General features: G+C 37.5%; 1 protein-coding gene across 1 annotated transcript in view; it reads right to left on the bottom strand.

The window, feature by feature from the left end:
• The window catches only part of NEB (nebulin), a 199,798-nt gene that overhangs the window by 110,214 nt on the left and 67,972 nt on the right, over window positions 1–21,612 (bottom strand). Inside the window, exons 46-61 of the mRNA XM_073884116.1 lie at window positions 20,615–20,926; window positions 20,229–20,432; window positions 16,914–17,018; window positions 15,596–15,703; window positions 14,937–15,248; window positions 14,270–14,473; window positions 13,839–13,943; window positions 13,645–13,752; window positions 11,961–12,272; window positions 11,492–11,695; window positions 10,941–11,045; window positions 8,062–8,169; window positions 6,160–6,471; window positions 2,892–3,095; window positions 2,022–2,126; window positions 129–236 (exon numbers count right to left, since the gene is read on the bottom strand). Of these exons, the coding sequence (XP_073740217.1) occupies window positions 129–236; window positions 2,022–2,126; window positions 2,892–3,095; window positions 6,160–6,471; window positions 8,062–8,169; window positions 10,941–11,045; window positions 11,492–11,695; window positions 11,961–12,272; window positions 13,645–13,752; window positions 13,839–13,943; window positions 14,270–14,473; window positions 14,937–15,248; window positions 15,596–15,703; window positions 16,914–17,018; window positions 20,229–20,432; window positions 20,615–20,926 (2,916 nt within the window). The remainder of the gene's footprint in view (window positions 1–128; window positions 237–2,021; window positions 2,127–2,891; window positions 3,096–6,159; window positions 6,472–8,061; window positions 8,170–10,940; window positions 11,046–11,491; window positions 11,696–11,960; window positions 12,273–13,644; window positions 13,753–13,838; window positions 13,944–14,269; window positions 14,474–14,936; window positions 15,249–15,595; window positions 15,704–16,913; window positions 17,019–20,228; window positions 20,433–20,614; window positions 20,927–21,612) is intronic.

Below are 21,612 nucleotides of genomic sequence, written 5' to 3'. Positions count from 1 at the left end.
TTTTTTTTCCCACTTAAAGCACAATAAATTTGCTTTAACTGGCACCCAGATGCATCTCCCTGCTGTAATGATGATCATTCCCCCCACCTCCATCCAGCCTTGTGCATACATAAAGTGTTGCTACTCACATCACTAGCAATGTCCCTGGAGGCCTTGGCCGCCATGATTGGGATGGCATCCATTCGCAGGTCGCAGCCTTTCTTCTTTGCTTCTTCGTTGGCGAGTTTATACAGAATCTACAGAAAGAGTGTCAGAGTTAAAGTGAAAAGTTTGACAGCAACAACTGGGAGATTACTAAGTGACATACTGCATAATTTTAAAAAGGATAGGCTCTGGAAATAACCTAAATTTCTAGCAATGTTGAAAGTAAATAAAATACATCTTACCAAAACAAAAACAAAACATATACATAGCTTTAGAAATAAATGAGATCAATTGGTATTAACATAGATTGATATATTAATCCGTTCTATATATTGTAGATTAATATATATCATGTGGTTTGATATATTATGCATATCAACATAGATTATAATTTAATAATATAGATCAATTGACAAAGCATCAATTTCTACATATTTCTAAGTGAAAACAGATTATTATAATTTAATAATATAGATCAATTGACAAAGCATCAATTTCTACATATTTCTAAGTGAAAAAGTAATTGTAGAACAATGTTTAATATTATTCATTTATATATAAAATATATACACATATACTTTTATCCATTTCTTTATTAAAACACCTTTCACAAACATGTAATACTTTATAACATTTAAAAAACAAATGAGAAAAAGACTGAAGTACAATTTAAAAGATAGCTAACTGGATGCCTGGGTGGCTCAGTCGTTAAGTGTCTGCCTTCGGCTCAGGTCATGATCTCAGGATCCTGGGATGGAGCCCCACATTGGGCTCCCCGCTCTGCGGGAAGCCTGCTTCTCCCTCTCTCACTCCCCCTGCTTGTGTTCCTGCTCTTGCCTATGTCTCTCTCTGTCAAATAAAGAAATAAAATCTTAAAAAAAATACATAGCTAACTGGACTATAATCACAACGTTAAAATTCTAAATTTTGGCTGTATCATGTTAGTAAAACATGCGCCTATAAATTGCATTTTACATAAAAAAAAATCGGTGCTGCTCATAGAGAACATTTCTTTCCCATGCCTGAAGCTTTCTTTCTATAGAAGGAGCTCAATTATTTTTCTCTGACCTTTCTCCTTTCTCTGCCCCTTTACTCTCTGCCTGTGAAAAACTGCACTGACTTATTGATTTATTTAACTGGTAAGGATAACTGGGCACTCCCTGCTCAGCTTTAACCTGTTCCCTCTAGGAATAAGTCCAGTGCTCTTCTCTGTTTCTCTGGGCTCTAAGCAAGACCTTAGCCCTGAGGGGAGGGGAGCTGAACCCCCCCCTGCTCCAGTGTGGCCTCTGGCCAAATGGGAACCTAATTCTAGGGTTCAGTTAGGCTCATTTAGTTCTTATACAAACGTATCCTTGAACCTAACTTTAGTGGTAAAAAATGTGAGATTTCAACTTCTATTTAGACTTCCTTTGTTTTACCTCTCAATTTTATTCAGGATCCAGGTAGGGAAAAGGTACGTATTATCAGAGTTCCCTTTGGTAAGATTGCCAGATTTAGAAAATAAGAAGATAGCATGTCCAGTTGGACTTGAATATTAGGTAACCAACAAGTGGTGTTTCAGTATAAATATTGAGCCACTATTTTGTCTGGCCATCTTACCCCTTGGAAAATGCTAAAAACACTCCTCAGCCCCAATGACCCACATCAGCAATGGCCATAAACTAAAAAGCTAACGTGACTTCAGTTTGCCCAGAGAATCCTATAGCATATAATATTCAGCCTAGAAATGAAAGACTGGATAAGCTGAGGGTTCATATCACAGAGCCACATGTACCATGATAGCTGAGGCCTGAGAATCTCCACAAAAGTAAGTACAGGGAAACAAACAGTAACGCTGATAACAAAATCAGTGCAGCACCACAGAATTTTGTACTTACCTCACTGTAGTTGAGCTTGTTCTGCCTTGCCAACATGATCTCTGGGGTATCAGGCATTATATGAACTTGAGTCTTGTCTTTATCCCAAGCCTCTGTGTATAAACGCTATCAAAGAAGATGACAGAAAACCATTTGAAGATGTGGTGTATATATATGCAATGGAATATTACTCAGCCATCAAAAAGAAAGAAATCTAGCCATTTGCAATAATGTGGATGGAACTAAAGGGTATTATGCTAAGCGAAATAAGTCAGTCAGAGAAAGACAAATACCATATGATTTCACTCATATGCAGAATTTAAGAAACAAAACAGATGAACATAGGGGAAGGGAAGGAAAAATAAAGTAAGATGAAAACAGAGAAAGAGGCAAATCTTAAGAGACTCTTAACTCTAGGAAACAAACTGAGGGCTGCTGGAAGGGAGCTGGGTGGGAGGATGGGGTAACTGGGTGATGGGCATTAAGGAGGGCATGAGATGTAATGAGTACTGGGAATTACATAAGACTGATGAATCACTAAATTCTACCTCTGAAACTAATAATACAGTATATGTTAATTAAATTGAGTTTAAATAAAAAATTTAAAAAACCATTTGAAATAGGAATTACAAAAAGTCCAATAAAGCATGATTATTATTAATCTAATTAGGAAAAATAAACCAAACTTCGGTATAAGGTATTCCATTTGAGGTTTGAGTCTTATCGAGGCTAAAACTGGAAATAATAGAAATTATTTAGAGGATTTCAAGTATGTAATTTAGGAGCTAAATGTGACCCTACACTTCAATGGATAATTTTAAGTGCACTGGTCATTAGAGTATGAGAGCATCTTTTGGCATCTTAGAGAAGCTCGAGGCAGCTGGGGCTCACCTTGTTCATGTTGAGGGCGTTGTTCTTGGCCAGCACCTGTTCCAGGGAATCAGGCACACTGGTGAACTTCAGCCTGTCTGGAGGCTGGCGGTAGATGTTGTCACTCAGGATCTCTGCAGCTTTCTTGCACTTGACCACATCCACAGACCCAATGGGAACCCAGCCGATGCCTCTCAGCCACTGGAGATCTGATTTGTAAATGTTCTGTGAAGAGGAAAAATGGCAGAATCTCTTCAGCAAGATTAAAAGATTTAGGGTACAGAAGCCAATGCAATCAGTAATAACTTACAGTACTGGTAAGTTGTTGTACTCTTGTTCTTGTTTTTTAATAGAAAATAAGCTCATTGTGTTAGGCAAACTAAAAGAGCAACTACGTTCAAAAACGACCTAGAGACGTCTCCTAGCCATAACAAAAAAGGACCATAAGTTTCCCGTTGTAAGAAGAGGAATAATCTAAACTAATATCTTCTGTTAGTTCAGTGAATATTATTATAATGTCCATGTGTATAGGAAAACAATGCCATCCGAGAGTGGGAGAAACCACAGATATGTCCCAGAGCAGACCACCAGTAAATACATGTTAGGCCTGGTCAAATGAAATCCTCTGTAGCTATTAAAAGCCCTACTGTAGAGAATGTTGGTTACTTGTAGAAATGTCATTAATATAACATTACACAAAGAAAAAACATAGAACAGTGTATGTGGATAAACTACATGAGTAGGAGTGGGCTTTTTCAGCGGTTAGATTATGTTGGGTTTAATTGCCTTCTATATTTTTCCACTTTTCTTTCAAAATATCTGTAATGTTAAGAATAAACACAGAAAGAAGTGAAGATATAGTAATGACATAGAGCCGCCGAAGCACTGAGCAGACCTTTCCCGGCCTTAGCACTGCCCAAGGCTCAGGGCAATAAACAACCATGTCACTGGTCCAGGGCCCCAGTCTCTTCCCACCAAGTGCTCAGGATGAGAAGATGGACTCCTTTCCAGAATTGTCTTTCCATACCTTTCTCTTGTGATTCAAAATCATTTTTCTGCTAAGGAGTTTTGTGAACCCATTAAGTATTCATAACTACTTCACAGCAAAGGAACTGGACCTTTGCCCAGCTCATTTGAAGGATTTTACCTGTAACAGCAATTAAGTAGAAAATAGAGACTGATATTTTGCAGCCTAGACAAAAAGCCTGTTGGAATTGCCCTACACTCACTACTAATTGCCCCCAAAATAACAACAAGAATGAAAACAATAACTTTTCATACCTCCGGAGTGCTTTTTAACTTTCAAACGACTGTTGACTTTCTCTTTTTTTTAAATTTTATTTTGTTATGTTAGTTACCATACAGTACATCATTAGTTTTTGATGTAGTGATTCACAATTCATTGTTTTCGTATAAACACCCAGTGCTCCATGCAATACGTGCCCTCCTTAATACCCATCACCAGGCTAACCCATCCCCCCACCCCCTCCCCTCTAGAACCCTCAGTTTGTTTCTCGGAGTCCATCGTCTCTCATGGTTCCTCTCTCCCTCCGATTTCCCCCCCTTCATTTTTCCATTCCTTCTCCTAATGTCCTCCATGCTATTCCTTATGTGCCACAAATAAGTGAAACCATATGATAATTGACTTTCTCTGCTTAGCTTATTTCACTTAGCATAATCTCCTCCAGTCCCTTCCATGTTGATGTAAAAGTTGGGTATTCATCCTTTCTGATGGCTGAGTAATATTCCATTGTATATATGGACCACATCTTCTTTATCCATTCATCTGTTGAAGGGCATCTCAGCTTTTTCCACAGTTTGGCTATTGCGGACATTGCTGCTATGAATATTGGGGTGCATATGGCCCTTCTTTTCACTACATCTGTGTCTTTGGGGTAAATACAGAGAAGTGCAATTGCTGGGTCATAGGGTAGCTCTATTTTTAATTTTCTGAGGCACCTCCACATTGTTTTCCAAAGTGGCTGTACCACCTTGCATTCCTACCAACAGTGTAAGAGGGTTCCCCTTTCTCCACAACCTCTCCAACATTTGTTGTTTCTTGCTTGTCGGTTTTTGCCATTTTAACTGGTGTAAGGTAGTATCTCAGTGTGGTTTTGATTTGAATTTCCCTGATGGCTATGATGATGAACACAGGCAACATGCTGACAATTAATTCATATCTTTCAATAATCATTCTCAACGTGAATGGCCTGAATGCTCCCATAAAACGGCACAGGGTTGCAGACTGGATAAAAAGACAGGACCCATCCATATGCTGTCTACAAGAGACTCATTTTGAACCTAAAGATACATCTAGACTGAAAGTGAAGGGATGGAGATCCATCTTCCGTGCCAACTGTTTACTTTCAAATAACCATTTAGGCTGTATATCACAGGGTGGGGGAGGAGATCTTGGAAAGGCACTCAACAAATAGATGCAGGCAGTCTGTCAACACTGTCATTCCAGGAGTCACATTAGCCATTTTAACTCTCTTTCATGCGCAGGCAAAACCCTTCTTTTTGGACACAGTTGCAAAACACAGGGTGTGTGTGTGTCAAAAACTACAGAACAAATGTGGGCGGTTTCACAGGTGGGCTTGTACAGTTTCCACTAATGGCTAATTAATGTATAATTATTATTCATTTGTTTTATTCTCCCAAATCCTCTAATACTTAATAATCCCTTCAAACAGTTATGAACTATGTGCTGTGGGAACTGTGCTTCTCACATCCAGATATGATACTGAAAGCAGCTGCACCAAGTACTAGGGTTTGTCATTACCATGTGACCCCTCTACAGAGAGCCATGCCAAGAGAAGAAAATGTCAGTGAACTGACCCAAGAGTTTACAAACACAGTAACTTCTCTTATTTCATAAGAATAACAATTACCATAAGAATAAAAATTAGCAAGCATCAGAATTCTAATGATAACCTCATTTGGTTTGCAAAGACACTAAAAACAAATTTCAGAGTAATTTTTTTTTTTAAACAAAAATGTGTTGTTTCTACCCCCCCTAAAAGAATAAAAGAAAATGACTCTGAATTCTAACATTGCTTAATTCTGGTTTTGGTTTTATAGGACCAAATCCAGTTTGTAAACTTCATTTCCTTATAAAGCCTATTAAACATCTTCATAATAAAGCAATGAAAAGTATATTCTGATTGAGATCTCACTCACTGATCAATAAATCCTAGCTTAAGTGGGCCAATGGGTTGCATATGAAGGATACCTTTTATATAGTTTAAATTATTTCTGAACTCAGCTCTCTTATAGATGCTGTACTCACATCGCTCTGGAGGTCATAGGCCTTGCGAGCATGGATGACGTCATTCTGGTCAGGCAGGCACGTCCACTCGTGCAGGTAGTTCTTATAGTCCACGTCACTGACTAAGGTCTGGCACTTCTTGGCCAGGACCACCCCCAGCATGTCCACTGGGCTGCTGAACTTGGTCTTCCACTTCTCAAAGTCCTTCTTGTACTCCCTGTCACTCTGGATCTTGGCCACATGCATGGACCACATCATCTTGGGGTCATCTTTGATATCTCGGGCTCCAATGTGATGGCCGAGCTGTTTGCGGTAGCCATCTTTGTATTTGTACTGAGATGAAAACACACAAATCAGGTTTTTATTATAATCCCTTGGAGGTCAAAAGTCTGTACAAAATCACCTTGCTTACATCAAAGTTGTAAGTTGATTTGTGATAATAAGCATTAACTCAAGCTGGTATCCTGACCTTTACCCTTGAAGCTTATAGAGTTAAGAGATGGAATCCATATAATTGTAGTGCATATCCCAAATCACCCATGGCCTGGTGATAATGAATAACTTAGAGGCAGGTAGTGCCCACAGTAAGGGAGAGGCCATTTGAATAAGGGAATTTGGAGAAATGAATTTTAGGTACTAAAAGTATGTCAGGAAAGAGATGCACTTGGCAACATGGCGTGTTTAGTAAGTCATAAAATGAGTGTCTGGCTCCTAGAAGGATGTAGTACTCTAGGTCAAGGACCTAGTTTAGTATACCAGGTATTATGCTATTATAAACAAATAGTATACTACTGTATACTAATATAATACTACTATTATTATACTAGTAAAGCTGGTTGGAGCATGTTCCAAAAAAGTCATGGGTTCTACTCCTACATAGGCCAAGAATGTTATTATTCCATGTCCAATGATGTTGTCCCAGGATCTGAGGCGGTTATTCAAAATACATGCCTCTAGTCTCAAAGATCACTAAGTAAGAAAAGTATGGATGGATCAGCAGGAGACAATATGGTACAGTGGGAAGTAATGAGGTTGTCTGGAGTTTCAATTCCACCACCTACTGAAAGTTTGATTTTAGACAAGTTGCTTAAAGCAATCCACAAAACAGGGATAATGACAAAACTTACGTGCTAGGATAATTATGGAGTACAAGATAATGCATGTCAAACTCTTAGCATGGAACTCTCAATACTTCCTAGTTGTCATTGTTATTTATAATTGTTGACATAAATTCATGGGGAGGTCCAACATACATAAACTAAAGTCCGTCACTAACACAATATAAAGGGCAGTGTATTGCCATACTCCCAAATACTGGGCCCTTGATTTTTAAAGCAGTGGTCTGTTCCTCAGGAATCATCTGAGGCACCATGATGGGATGCTGGTTTTTTCTGGGAGGTATGTGCTAGACAGCCAGGAGCTGTTTTTAAGGGTACAATCTTGGGCTAGTAGCCACCTCTGGTAGGGATCCACTGCCTTCTTTTCATAATCTTAGAAAGGTGAATTATAATGGCAAGTATCATACGACTTTTGTGAATCTTGTATAGTAAAATGTTACATAAAGCCAGGCCCTGATTCTCACAGGGAATACTTAAGTTTATGAGTTATACTTTCTAGAAGCACCATGACAATTTTTATATCTCCAAGCCTGCAGCTGTGCTTTAATAATTTCCGTGTGAACGGATCTTTCTCTGTTTTCGATGGGTCAGTTTTCATCGAAGAGACTGTGTCCTAAAGGTTACACACCCTTTGTACGAACATCAAATTTTTCATTTCCCTCAAAACTAGGTTTTTGAAAAATCCCACATAAATACACTAGGACATATTTCCAAAGGGCGAGGAAAGTTCTTTTTGAAGATTTAGTTCAGTGACAATGTCACTTCAGGCTGATTATTATATACTTGGGGCGACGCTGTTACTCACATCACTGGCAATGTCCCTGGAGGCCTTGGCCGCCATGATTGGGATGGCATCACTTCTCAGGTCGCAGCCTTTCTTCTTTGCTTCTTCATTAGCGAGTTTATACAGCGTCTAAGTTTGGGCACAAAATATATAAATACACATATATGTTGACATTCATATCCAAAAACTGACAGGGGACTAAAATAATTCTCTAAGTTCAACACAGGTAGGCCCCTATAATAATCTCACTCTGAGAGTTAGAAGTCTTTGCACTGTCTGCTGAAGACTTAAAAATGATACATTTTTAGAACATTGCAGCTTTGTCTATTTTAAAACTTACGTTGAATTAACTAAATATAGATATTATCTACTGTTTCAAAATTTTTAGTTACAACCATGAGTCAGTTTTGAAGAGAACTAAAAAATTAAGCTGAAACTTGTGGACCTAAGGTGGCAAAATGTGGGTAAGAGTGAAAGACTTGATTAACCGTTGATCATGGACATTAATTCAATCCACATTGATTCTGCACCGACTGTGCGCTCTGACTGGGGTAGGTACTTGGGAATCAAAGAGGAGTATGAGACTTCTTCCATCGTCAAGGTTTCTGGGGGAACTGATGGACAGACTGGTAGCCTACAGACTAAGCTACCAAAAAGTCAAACCATGAGAGGTCATTTAAGCATATCATTGACCAAGGGCTCCAGGAAAGAGTAATTAATTCTGAATTGAGAATCAGGAAAGTTGCTGCAGAGGGACTGATCTTTGCACTGGACCTTGAGTGCTGAGTATGGTTTCAGAAGACTGGGACGGCAGTCAAGGCCAGAGGGCGTTGCATGAATCAAAGCACAAGGGAGTGAAAGTACAGGGTGTCAAAGTAAGTGGGGAGCAGTGCCAGGGACAAGTGGCAGGAAAGGACCGAGAAGAACCTGGAGTTGGACAGAAGGCAAGAACCTGGAGTTGGACTGAAGGCTTAATGCTAATATAAGTTGGTGCTTAATTCCATAGGAAATAGGAAGCCAACAATAATCTTTGAGGAAGAGTGACATAATCAAACTTGCATTTTATCTTCCTATCCTTTGCGTGACAAAAAGTACAAAAGAATTGAACTAAGCTGAAAGAGAAAAGATGGAGAAAGCAGACCAGGCAGGTTAGGCACTCTGTTCAGTGCATTATCCCTAAGTCTCTTTGAACCAACAGCAACACTACAGCCTCTCTGAACTTTTGCAGCAAAGGCAGAGAGTCCAGAATTCCAGAAATGCTGAGTGGCCAGTTATAGAGGCTCTTTGTTTCCTGAAAGTCCTGCACATACAATACATGCTTTCCTGTAATGATACAGGACACATATTATAGGTTTAGCTAAAAAATTCACACCTTTTTGCTTTGCAAGTAGGACTTGATGTCTTTTGGTTTTGGAGACAATGAAGAGTTAGTTATATAAACAATAAAATTATAGTTTGCACTCGCCAAAATAAAATGACTTAAGATGGTGGCTCATCTAACTAAATTCTCTAAGTTACATCCTGCAGAAGAGTGATATATGGTTGACTTACACTTTCAAAAAAAATATTTTCTTTGCTGGTAGCACAAAGCTGGGAGAAATAACTAATACATCAGCTGACAGAAAAATCAGATTCACAAAAATCTCCACAGGCTTATATCAATAGTATTAATCTAGGAAGAAGGAACTGCAGAGAGATCAGTATCAATCTTTGAATTGATTTTAAACTGAATTTAAGTTGCCAAATGTATAAAGGCAGGATAGAGGAAACCTGGCTTAAGTCCATGTAAGATGTCTTAGGATTTTAGTCGATCCCAAGTTGCACATGCCCCAGCAGTGACAAAGCTGCCAGTGTGCCGGAGCCCTGGGTGCAGAATTAGAGGTCAAATGTCCAGAAGAGGAAAGATGTCAACTGTATTCTACACTTGCAGGATTTTGTTTGGTTGGAAGGGTCACATTTTAGCAGGGATGTCATGTGAGGAATGCCCAGGAACCGGGGATTGTTTGGGGGGAGGGGACAGGGGAGGCACCACAGTAGTTACCCTCATTTTCACGGAGTTGGCAGGGACTGCTTTTGCAGAGCCTCAGACAACTATGAAAGTCTGCGGAGAGAACTCCATGAGTCTACATCAGAAGAATTTTCTTATGGAATTTTCCAGAACAAATGGGCTGATTTATGAGATAAACTCCTTGTCACTGAGAACACTTAAGCAAGGGCAGGGGACAACCTGGTGGGTGGGGACTCTTGTACTCGAAGTGATGCTGACCTCTCAGCCTAAACATCTGTGGTTCTGATAAGCGGGCACATGGCCCTAGGCTCATAGAAAGTGAAAAGAAATAGGCTCGCTAATATATACCCTGGCGGGTCCTTTCTCTGTTTCTGTCTCTTTCTCTGGGTTATTTGATAATACTGTGATTTTAGGCCTTGACTTAATTTTATATATTAAAAATCTTAATTCTTGACTTTAAGCCACAATTTGGAAAAAATAAGTCATATATGGAAAATATATCTAGAATAGCAATAAGGCATAAGGGGAAGATAAATGTAAATAAGTCATATATGGAAAATATATCTAGAATAGCAATAAGGCATAAGGGGAAGATAAATGTATATTTAATCTATTGCTAATTTCCTAACTTAAATAATTAATAAAAGGTCTGATTAATTTTATGGTTATTGCTTAAATCATTAGTTCTTATATCTTTCACTTCATAAGTGACAACTTGTTTTACTTGAAGTTTGATGTTTAGGATGAGGATTGAGAAATGTAAGAGTTGTTATTCACATGGAGCAAAAAAAAATTCTTTATAAAGTTGTTGTATAGTATTTTATTATCTTGGACAGATTAACTGAAATAAGAAACAACATGCAAACTTCATAGAATTAGCATCTGCTCCCACCTCACTGTAGTTGATTTTGTTCATTCTTGCCAACATAATTTCTGGTGTATCTGGCATGATGTGGACCTGCATCTTATCTTTGTCCCAGGCTTCCGTGTATAAACGCTATCAAAGGAAATATATAATGTCATCAGGAAAAAAATTCAGTACATGATGAAGAATTTCAGGACCACAAGAACTTTATAAAGAGAAATAAAAGCTTATATATACATCTTATACACGTTATGTATGGCAGACACATCTTCAAGTACTTAGTGCATAGAACAGATATTTAGTGCCTTATGATAATCTGAAATCTATGTTAACAAAAGGAAATTGAGAGTATCTTTCATGCAAAGATGCTTTTCCATAAAAACATGTCATTTTACCAAAACTATGAAACAACTACTGAAGTAAATATTAAATATAAGTGACACATAGATATGGATGGATGGATAGATAGATGTCTTCTGTGTTCAATGCTTGCTTGCTTTCTTTTCTTGATTATGATTCTCTTTGTTTGATTTGGCTTTCAGAGTCCTATCTTTGTTCTCTGAATTTTGAAGCCTCACCTTGTTCATGGTGATGGCATTATTCTTGGCTAACACTTGTTCCAAAGAATCGGTCACACTGGTAAATTTGAATTTGTCTGGAGGCTGGCGATAGATTTTATCACTCAAAATTTCAGTTGCCCTTTTGCATTTTTCCACATCCAAAGAGCCAATAGGAACCCAGCCGATGCCTCTCAGCCACTGCAGATCTGACTTGTACATATTCTGTTGAGACAGTCAATAATTATTTGTCTCGGCATTGGGAAAACATTTTCATCTAAAGGATATGAAATAAAGAGCACTCTTGAAAATACACTTTGATGGACAGGTAGTGTATCAGACAATATTCTTTTTTGGTCTGGAAAGTTAAACAATTAATACTCACAAGGAAAGAAGAAATGCTTGGTGCCACTTATTGCTACCTTCTCCAAGCGGTATTAATTCACTGATTTCCTACCTTTGCATGCCACTGTGATCTTCACATACTCACATCGCTCTGGAGGTCATAGGCCTGCCGAGCATGGATGACGTCATTCTGGTCAGGCAGGCACGTCCACTCATGCAGGTAGTTCTTATAGTCTATGTCACTGACTAAGGCCTGGCACTTCTTGGCCAGGACCACTCCTAGCATGTCCACTGGGCTGCTGAACTTGGTCTTCCACTTCTCGAAGTCCTTCTTGTACTCCCTGTCACTCTGGACCTTGGCCACATGCATGGACCACATCATCTTAGGGTCATCATGTATTGCTCGGGCACCAATGTGATGGCCAAGCTGCTGACGATAGCCTTCTTTGTACTTGAACTAGAAAAAGGAAAACACTTATTATCAACTATTTTAGCTTTTAGTTAAAAGCCATTACTAGGCCAAAATTTTCCTATTCACTAAAAATATGATTTCCTCCTGTACATAAATACATGTACTTTGTAAACCATTTAGAAAATAAAGAATATATACCTATACAAAAAATAAAGACATTATTCTACCATTCAATGATTACCATCGTAAAACTGCTTTTTATAGTGTGTGTGTGACAGAATAAAATTAGAATAGGATCTGCTTTTTCTGATTATCATACAAGCCTTCTTCTGTGTCATTAAATATTCTCTATAAACATGAATTTTAGTGGCAAGTACTACATTATATTGGTATATATTAAGACTTTTAACCCTTCTGTGATTGTTGACCATTTTTTTTAAATTATGATGGTTACTTCTCATATTTTGGAAATAAAGAAAAAATATATTCTTGATTTCATGGACTAATGAAATAGAAGGATAAAAGTTCCTAGAAATATAAGCGAAGAAATCACTTAAAGAAAGTAAATATTGGGGCACCTGGGTGGCTCAGTCGTTAAGCGTCTGCCTTCGGCTTGGATCATGATCCCAGGGTCCTGGGATCGAGCCCCGCATTGGGCTCCCTGTTCCGCGGGAAGACTGCTTCTCCCTCTCCCACTCCCTCTGCTTATGTTCCTTCTCTCACTATCTCTCTCTCTGTGTCAAATAAATAAAATCTTAAAAAAAAAAGTAAATATTGGCAACCAATCACCAGATGCAGAAGCAAACATATGGTACATGTGGATGGTTGGACTATGAATAATGTGTCCTATTTATTCAGCCCTTGTAGGTTCATTAGTTCATAAAGCATGAATTAGTTTTGAAGGAATCCTACAATGAGTTCAATTGTATATAAGAATATATCATGTGGAAAAGCCCAAAGGATGTCTGAATCTAGTCAAGTATCCAGTGCTTTTTTTTTTTGTAATGAATTTTTGTTGTTTTTTGTCATCGTTTTTAATTTTTATTGTTATGTTAATCACCATACATTATATCATTAGATTTGATGTAGTGTTCCACGATTCATTGCTTGTGCATCACACCCAGTGCTCCATGCAGAACGTGCCCTCTTTAATACCATCACCAGGCTAACCCATCCTCCCACCCCCCAGTGCTTTCATTCAGCAGGAAATGGAAAATATTTTGAAATGCATGTTGCTACGGACTCAACCATAGCTTTGTATTGAGAATTTTATTACCATTTTTTAAAACTATTTACTTAGAAAAAAGACTGTTGGCAAGAACTTTAACCTCATAGCTTACTTACCCTACTATATAACCAGGAGACAGAAAAACCTTTGAGCTAAAGTTAAGGCAAAGAACTTTTTAGGTGCACTTACTTCACTTGCAATGTCTCTGGAGGCCTTGGCCGCCCTGATGGGAATGGCATCGAGCCGCATATCATAGCCTTTCCTCTTGGCTTCTTCTAGGCCAAGTTTATATAGTTTCTGAAATAGACATAAATCATTATAAGTTTGATCTATAAAGTGCAGTATAAATAAAATATATCATGCACCATGAATATATTGCTTACCTCACTGTAATTTATTTGGTTTTGTTTAGCCAGTAAAACTCCAGGAGTATCTGGCATAATGTGGACAGTGGTTTTATCTTTATCCCAAGCTTCTGTATAGAGGCGCTAAAGCAAACAAAAAAGATGTAATTAGTACAGGCTAGTAATGAAGAGATACATAAAAATACTCTGTTTTAATAATCTGGTTCTTAATGAGAATAAAGATAGTCTGCTCTGTGAGTTGGTATTTGTGACACCTTCAGGTCTAGATGTCTCATATCAGTAAAAAGCACAGCACTTACTTAAAAAGCACTTTAATACCAAGCAAAAGAATATGATTTTTCTTTTAGAGAAACAGATGTCTATGTTTACACACACACACACACACACACACACACACACACACACACACACACACACAAATACCCCCTTCAAGTAAAGACAAGACTTACATGGTTCATGGTCATAGCATTGTTTTTTGCCAAAACCATTGGGATGGAGTCCATAAGGCTGGAAAACTTGAATTTATCTGGGTGCTGACGGTAAATGTGATCACTCAAAATCTGGGTAGCTCTCTTGTTCTTTTCATCCTCAAGAGAGCCACTAGGTAACCAGCCAATGCCTCTTAGCCACTGAAGGTCAGCCTTGTACAAATTCTGAAATTACAGGTGACAAACCATTTAACATAAGCATAATAATATGCCCCTAAAGAAATAAAATTATATATTACATATTTTATAGACTATATATATTTAAATGCTTGAATTCTTGGGAAATTTACAAATGTGTTGTGAATCTATGGAATATTCAAATCAGAAGCATATTTTGGAAAACATTTTATTTTAGAAAGCATTTTAAATAGCAGCACATAGAGAATGATCCAACTCTTCTAGATCAGAGTGTTAGAGGCTTTCACCAAAGCAGGAGAATATTTGTTGGTTCTTTCTCTGTGGGATAATGGTGCCTCCTGATATTTGGGGGACTGGATGGGGCATGGGCATTAATCTAGGGACATAAACCTCAGTTGTGTAAACTCAACTCTGCTTACTTTAGGGAAAATTTGGTTCTTAGGAAAGCAGACATGATATTTAGTTGGCCAAAGGAAAATCTTAGACTCACATCACTCTGGAGGTCATAGGCCTGTCGAGCGTGGGTGACGTCATTCTGGTCAGGCAGGCATGTCCACTGGTGTAGGAAGTTCTTATAGTCTATGTCGCTGACTAAGGTCTGGCACTTCTTGGCCAGCACCAACCCCAGCATGTCCACTGGGCTGCTGAACTTGGTCTTCCACTTCTCAAAGTCCTTCTTATACTCCCTGTCACTCTGGATCTTGGCCACATGCATGGACCACATCATCTTGGGGTCATCTTTGATGTCCCGGGCTCCAATGTGGTGGCCAAGCTGCTGGCGAAAGCCTTCCTTGTACTTGTACTAAAGGAAAAAAACATGTCTTGTTCCTTTCAAGATTAACTTACATTACAATTACAAAGCACATGAACTCCACATATTTCACAAAGCCTAGAGAGCCACAGATTTAAGTCTTTTGATAGGAAAGATTAAAGGCTAACTCCGGGTACAAATTTCATACATAATAAATTTCATACAAATTCCAGCTACAAATACCTTGAGTTTATCCTCATTCCATACTACATCTTTGGGATCATTCCACTCTGTTTTAATTTGTTACTCCTTGGAAGATTTTGTTCAATTTAAGATTAAATTGAAACTTTGTTAAAGTGATAAATTGCAATCAATATAAACAGTGGAAAAAGTCTTACTTCACTGGCAATTTCTCGGGATGCTTTTGCAGCTTTGATTGGTATGGCATCAAGGGGAAGATCGTAACCTTTCTTCTTCAATTCCTCATAACCCATTCGGTAGAGTTTCTGTTAAGAGATGAAGATCACTTTGGGAAAAGCTGTTTTCCATAAACAACTGTAGCATAATGAATGCAATGTGCTAAATATTTTAAGAGTCCCTGAAAACAGTATCTGCTCTAGAATACTCAAATGTAATTGGAAATTATGCCTATTGATTGTTAACGATCCTATTTTAAACTTTAAAGCTCGCTCTTCGATTACCCAGATCAACAAAATTAAATTTCAGCTCTTCCCAAATACTTGTGAGAAATGAGGCAGAAGTAAATTGATAGACAAATGAAATAAAATATCATTTAGGTGCTGTTTTCCAATTAACTATGAGTGTTTCATTAGAAGTTCTTGTTAGAAAAGAGCCATGCCTTTCATGGGGAAAAATTATGCCTAATGGGCTGTCTCTTCCACGTAGCTAACACACTATTAAATAATCTACTTTACAATATAGGGCTGTCCGTAGTAGGATCCACATCTGTAGGTAAGAAACAAAATCCTTCATAATTTTTTAAACCTAAGATTTTTTGGAGGAACCTTTAAATGTTAAATTTAAAAGCTTAAGAGAAATAATTTTTTTCTTCAGATTTGTTACATAATGAAATATTGGAGAATACAATTTAATGCACTTTGTCCAGAAACCAGATTGTTTAAAATGCCTATTGATCTTGGAATGTGTTTATATTTTAGACATTTGTGGCATTATTCGAATACCTTAATGTTGAAGTCTCTCTATTAAAATTTAGAATTTGTCTTTAATATATTTAATTTTTACATCTACAGACTTCAGGAGATTCTTCTAAGATGACAATAAAAATAAAAATGGAGTTCTCCTGCATAGGTTTTTTAATGCTCATTCATTCGAAATTTCATTGAATTTCATGTGTGTTGGGCACTATACTAGCTAAGCACTGCAGGCTCAATACAAATTGTCTCTGACCCTGAGAAGCTCCCATCCACACACCGGAGAGCAATATGAACCATTATATTATGATGATACATGTAATAAAGGACTACAAAGAACAGACAGCACAGACCCCCAACTCTTCCTGAGACAAGGAGTGCCTATTATTTTGATATTCAAGCTAAAAGCCACTAAATAAGGAATCTAAGTCCCATGTAGTTTATTAATCAAAATCATTGACATGCAAATTTACTTCCAAATAAATTCATTGCCTTAGAAGCAATTAAAAGCTTTCTGAAAAACATGCTGAGTTTGTAAACTTACATCACTTGTATTGATTAAGTTTGCTTTAGCCAGAATAATGTCAGGTGTATCAGGCATGATGTGGATTTGAGTCTTGTCCTTGTCCCAAGCTTCTCTATAAAGTCTCTAAAATGAGAAATAAGAGGATTTCAGTGGTTTTGTTAGACTAGTGAATGACATCATTAACATCAAACAGGATCACTGAATTCATTTGAGGTAAGCATTTTAACTGATAGCATAAACAGATAACTTGAGCAGAAAATAGGTAGTGTAGTTTTTGACTTGTCTGGGATATAACTGCCTTTCAAAATATAAAGTGTGGATTACCTTTTCAAGGTTACAAATAACCCTGCCCATTAGAAATCAATCCAAGTAATTAGAATCTTTGCCGTGATCATCAAATAGAGCATAAGTTCTCCAATTTGCTTATAAACGTCTCCCTCAGTGTTTAACTGTGAGATAGCCCTTCCCTTCTCAAAAAATGACATATTCGAGGTATATCTAGAAATTAGGGAGTTGCATTCCCTATGTATTACTTATAGCTCTAGCTTATAATAATTTGGGTGGATTAGGATCCCAAGAGAATTTTGTATGGAATTTATAAAAATCTCTTATCTGTCCCAGAGCCATCCTCTGTCATTCTTTAACAGAAGACAAGACAATCCAAACAAAAATCTCATTGGTTTACTAAAACAAGGGGATGAAAGTTTGATGAAAAATAGAGAATTGTGAGAGACTCTCCTCACAAGATACTTATCAACTACAAAAGATAAAATAGTAATTTGACGGTGGAAAAACCTCACACCACCATTTTAACCGAGTGATCAAAATTAAAATGATCAGTAATGGAATGAATGGATATCATGTACCACCTGATAGGACATATGGAGGAGGGTACTACACACGATGTCCTGCTAAAAGTACAAAGCCTGAATCGAATCACGAGGAAACAACAGACCCAAATTGAGGAAGATTCTGCAAAATAACTGGCCTGTACTCTTCCCAAATGTCAAGGACTTGGAAGACAAAGGAAGAGTGAGGAACCAGTCCAGATTAAAGGAGACTACAGACATGACAGGCAAATGCAGGGTTTGATCCTGGATTGGATTCTGGATCAGAAAATAGTTTTTATTTTGTATAAAGGACATTAGTGATAAAACTGAATAAATTCTATGTGCTAGTATTGTTTCAGTGTTAATTTCCTGAGTTTGATCATTGCACTGTGGTTTTGTAAGAAAATGTTTTGTTTGCAGGAAATGCACACTGAAGTATTTAGGGATAGAGAGGCATCAATGCAGCAACTTACATACATATATGAAAGAAAAATAGGGGGAAAAAAGCAAATGTGACTAATGTTAACACTTGGGGAACTGGGATGAAGATATATACATACGTAATTATATTTATATATTTATTGTATATAAATTATTTGTACTATTTTTGCAACTTTTCTGTATGCCTGAAATTATTTCAGTATAAAAAATTTTAGAAGTCTCATTGGTTCCTTGGACTTGGCAATTTCCCCTTCAGGTATTCAGTGTGGGGTAAAGGGGTTGGTGCTTTTCTCCTTCCTGCACATGCTTACTACAATCCACATAACCCAGAGAAGCTAAGATCTTCAGGACCAAACCAAAGCAAGGCTTGTCAGTTTCCACATACATTTATCCTGGTTCTGTACTAATCTTTCTGATTAAGATCAGAGATTCTCAACCTCAGCACTATTGGTATTGTATACTGGAGGACTCCTTGGTTGTAGGGATGCTGTCCTGTATGTTTCTGGAATGTTTAGCAGCATCCCTGACTTCTATCCACTAGATGCCAGTAGCATGCCACCCTCAAGTTGTGGTAACCAAAAAGGTCTCTAGGTGTTGCTAATGTCCCCAGTGGGACAAAATTGTCCCTGGTTGAAAACCACTAAGTTGGACCATTTCTTCAATGGTATGTGTCATTTTCACCACAACCTCACCCCACCTCCCCGAAAAGCAGAAAATACTAATATTTGTTCATCCTCAGATAGATGTATTGGTCTCTTATTCAAAGGAGAAACAGCAGGCTCAAGGATCCAAGTGGCCTTCTTCTGAGGCCTGAGGGGGTATGTATCTCAGCATTCCTAAAACCAGGGCATAGTGTTGAAGAGGTCTGTCCTGAGGCATTTTTAATGTTGATAAATTTCATGATTGAAGGTTTTTCTCTTGCCCGCCTTATTATTTCAGAACTCTGTAAACAGCCCTGTTTCATGGAGATAAAAGAAACCTGGATTCCAAAAGGGGGAGCTATTTTGCATAAATTTGTTGCTTTATTAGTCAGCCTGTTGGATCTAAATTATCATCATAAAAACAAAAAAAAAGAAGAAATGAAAGCTTGAATATTTATAATAAAGCCGACAGGTCAGCATTTATTATAGATTTTGGATATAAAAATTGCAAGAATTCTGTGAGAGGTTGATTGGGAAGAGAGGAGCTACAATTTATCAAATGCTTACTATAAGTTAGTTATGAGCTTTATAGTAAAACTAATATCTATGACAGGCGTAAAATATATAGAAGTATTCAGATCCTTCTGACCCACACAATTATCATTATATATCAATTCAAACTTTCTTAACAGTTCCAGAATCCCAATGCACATAATTCAACTTTCTGTAATTTTCAGGATTATGCTTCTCACTGAGTAATGATGAGTACTCTTTCTCTTTGCATAGAATCACTCTACACTGCTATCTTTCATTTATTTCATTCAATAAATATTTAGTTACATGCCAGATCAGTGCTAGAGAGGGAAATAAGTTGAAGATGGGATATATAGATAATATACCCACATACACACACATGTATACATGTATAGTATTATCTACTTGTCTTGATTTGGCTAAGCTAAACACATTATAATCACTTGGCAGAAAATACACTCTTTATAACATTTGCACTTTGCCTGTGCAAAGTACTCAAAATCCTGCCCTCTCATACACTTTACCCTAACAACAAGAATAACACAAAGTCTGGGTCTTTAATACATTCAAGTTTCAAAGAAAAAAAAAGTATGTTTAATAGCTTTCTTATTTACAGGATGGGATGGATGGATGGATAGATAAATAGGTAGAGAAATAAGTAAATAAGAAAGCTTTAGGTGATAAAAATTGATACTAACCCATTTACATGATCCAGTATAGAGTAGTTGATAATTCAAATGAAGCAACCAATATTAAACACTATGCTGTGTTGTGCTATGCCATAGGATATGAGGCTATGCTATTCTACTAATTAAGCAAATGCTATTGAGCACCTCCCAGTTATCAGACATTATAATTTTTCTATTTATTTCTGAAGAGTTACTCACATCACTCCTATTTTTGGCATTTGTCTTTGCCAGAACTATGTCCATAGCATCAGGAATGCTGGTGAACTTGTTTCTGTCTGGAGGCTGACGGTATTTCTTCTCACTGATGATTTCTGAAGCCCGCTTGTTCTTTTCTGCCTCCAAAGAACCCAGGGGACTCCATCCTATGCCTCTCAGCCACTCAAGGTCAGACTTATACAGATTCTGTGACAATACAAAGCACTCCATCAAAACCCCATCCTCATTTGGACCTTGATTCAAGTGATTCTACACATTACAAACAGATGCACTTTAGATATTCAATAATAATTCTTTTACTTTGTCTCTTTGTGACTAAATAGCTACTCAAACAGTAATATATAAGTGAGTAATAATAAGAAACTGACCTCACTCTGCAGTTGATAAACTTTTTTAGCTTGAATAACATCATTCTGGTCAGGCAGGCATGTCCACTGGTGCAGGCAGTTCTTATAGTCTATGTCGCTGACTAAGGCCTGACATTTCTTGGCCAGCACTACTCCTAACATGTCTACTGGGCTGCTGAACTTGGTCTTCCACTTCTCAAAGTCCTTCTTGTATTCTCTTTCACTCTGCATTTTGGCTACATTCATGGACAGCACAAGCTTTGGATCATCTTGCAGACTCCGGAATCCAATGTGGTGGCCAAGTTGTTTGCGGTAGCCTTCTTTGTATTTAAACTGAAATCAAAGGAATCGATTCTTTTATTAACATAAACAGAGATCAAGTGAAGCTCAACAATTTGAGTTTAATTAAAAGCTCAATTTGCATTGTTTGCATGTTTGTTTTCCAAAGCTGAAATGAGAAAAGGGATGTCCATGTTAATTTAGTAAGAAATGTTAAGAACTTACAGAGGCTTCCAAAAATAAAATGTAATGTAGTTGGTTATCAAGAGAGGTTATGATGAAAAATTCTAACTAGTGACAAAAATATATACCATGATGTGCTAGACATTGGATATGCTGACCTTAGGGTAACATTTGCTAAATCTCTTGTGATAGCCTTATGGGAGTGATCGGACAGTATGGGCTGAATGGCCAAAGAATAAGAAAGATTCAGGACTTGATCAACAAGCCTCATAGTATAGATTAACTTACTAAGCAGCAGGATTTTTAATGGCTTGCCATATGGTTATGTCCTATAAACTTGTTCTGTTCAGGATCCATATCTTCTTGCACATGTAGCTACAAAGAGCTAAATATGTTAGATTAGAAAGAAAAATCCACAAGATCTCAACATATTGCCACAACAAGTCAAAATGAGCTACATAAATTTAAGAAAAGTGAAATCCAATATTTAGATTCAACTGGGAAAAAACTGCATTAGTACTGGATGACAATCGTAATACTAACAATAATGATAGTAA

Source organism: Callorhinus ursinus, unplaced genomic scaffold (genome assembly GCF_003265705.2).
Source record: "Callorhinus ursinus isolate GAN/ISIS: 27379988/994484 unplaced genomic scaffold, GSC_fseal_2.0 scaffold2, whole genome shotgun sequence".
Taxonomy (NCBI): domain Eukaryota; kingdom Metazoa; phylum Chordata; class Mammalia; order Carnivora; family Otariidae; genus Callorhinus; species Callorhinus ursinus.
Note: the sequence above shows the minus strand (reverse complement) of the source record. Positions and strands in the feature narration are given on the sequence as shown.